This window comes from Acanthopagrus latus, chromosome 22, assembly GCF_904848185.1.
Source record: "Acanthopagrus latus isolate v.2019 chromosome 22, fAcaLat1.1, whole genome shotgun sequence".
In the NCBI taxonomy this organism is placed as follows: Eukaryota; Metazoa; Chordata; class Actinopteri; order Spariformes; family Sparidae; genus Acanthopagrus; species Acanthopagrus latus.
The window spans coordinates 2,501,243-2,502,901 of NC_051060.1; the positions used below are offsets into that span (position 1 = coordinate 2,501,243).

General features: G+C 42.4%; 1 protein-coding gene across 1 annotated transcript; it reads right to left on the reverse strand.

Annotated features, from left to right (window-relative positions):
* Window positions 1-1,062: 1,062 nt before the first annotated feature.
* Window positions 1,063-1,659, reverse strand: LOC119012486 (gamma-crystallin M2-like). Its single transcript, XM_037086375.1, has one exon. It carries the CDS (start codon window positions 1,657-1,659, stop codon window positions 1,105-1,107), a length of 555 nt encoding a protein of 184 aa, XP_036942270.1. The 3' UTR covers window positions 1,063-1,104.

Genomic DNA, 1,659 nt, shown 5'->3' on the forward strand with positions numbered 1-1,659 from the left:
TTTGTAGGCTGGTATTTTGGAAGTATACACGGACACCAAGACGGGGGAAATATTTAAAGTAATTTATTGGTTTACTTGGGAGAAAGGGTTGTAGGTAATGGCGCAAAATTATTTGTTCAGATCTAATGAGGCCTGGGAGGGAGGGATGGGAGTTGCTACACCTGGTATCGTAAGAAACAAGATCAAACAGCACTGACTTGCCTGTACCTGCAACCTGGGAGTCTTTTTTTCACACAGGGATGGGGCTTTACAAGGATTAATACAGAGTGACAGTGACCATATGAGTGTGATTTGATGAAATTAATGGAACTGGGAAGATTCCCTTTGCCATTGGTGTGAGGAATGATCATATTAAACATTTAAGTGTTTGTGCTTCATTAAATACAGTCTGTCTGCTATCCCTAACATGTCTTATTGATGGTTTGGCACTATCAGCCAAAGAGCTGTTCTTCTCAGAACAAAAGACTGAAATAGTCCCTAGAGCTGATTGATAAATTGATAGTTTTGTTCAGGGAGACAGTCAGACATTAAAGTAGAGGCTACTTTTTCTTTTTTTTCTCTTTCCTTTTTTATTTTGCTTTCTGGAACATTGTGAGGTGGTTTTCTAATTTCTCTGGGAATAATGCATGGATGGTGAATAAAATCTGGCATATTTTGGTGGTTGGTATCTGTAAGTGAGTAAAATTTTGACATGGATGTTCTATAAGTAATCAAACCATCAAACGTGGTTTGTACTCTCTTGTTACCCATGAAGATAAATAGATATTGTGAAAATTTTATTTAATTTCTATTTAATTTAAAAGTTTGTTTGAAGGTATCGCAAAGTAACTGTGAAGGTTTAATAATTAATTGTAATTCATTCAAAGTAAAAGAAAACAAAGCAAAGAGTCAACGCCAACATCATTTACTTAACAAGGTAACTTTATTAGTGTTTCCACAAATTAGGGGTTCTTCTCATCTCATCTGTATGTGCAGTTCAGTACTTTTGATCCTTTTCACCCACTTGCTGCAGTCAGCACCTATCATTATATGTTGCTTCACATAAGTAGCTTAGTCACTCATTCTGTTTGGGACCTGAACTGCTGGACCATCAGGAGTTATCATCTAGTAGCAGGAATCCATGATGCGCCTCATGCTCATGAACCTCATGCTGCTCATGCCCATGCTCATGAAGCTCCTGTACTCCCCAGGCCTCATGTACATCATTCTTCCTCTGAAGTGTGGCTGCTCGTACATCAGCCAGTGGCCCTCCATCACGTTGCAGGACATGCAGTTGGACATGCTGAAGCGATCCATGACATTCTCACAGTCCTCCATCAGCTCGTGCATCTGGCCCTGGAATTGCTCCCTCTCGTACATCCTCATCCTGTAGGAGCCTCTGTGCATTGGGATCATGCGGCAGGACCTGATGCAGTCGCTCATGCCCATCATGCTCATGTAGTCAGAGTACTCGCCTCTCCTCATGAAGTACTGGTTTCCCATGAAGTTGGTGCGGTCGTAGACCATGAAGCAGCCCTTCTCCACCCTACAGGAGTGGCAGCGGTTCATGTAGGAGGACATGTCGGGGCAGTCGCTCATGCACTCGTAGGAGCGGCCCTGGAAGTTCCTATCCTCGTAGAAGATGATCTTGCTCATCATGTTCATGCCGCTGGAAGTCAT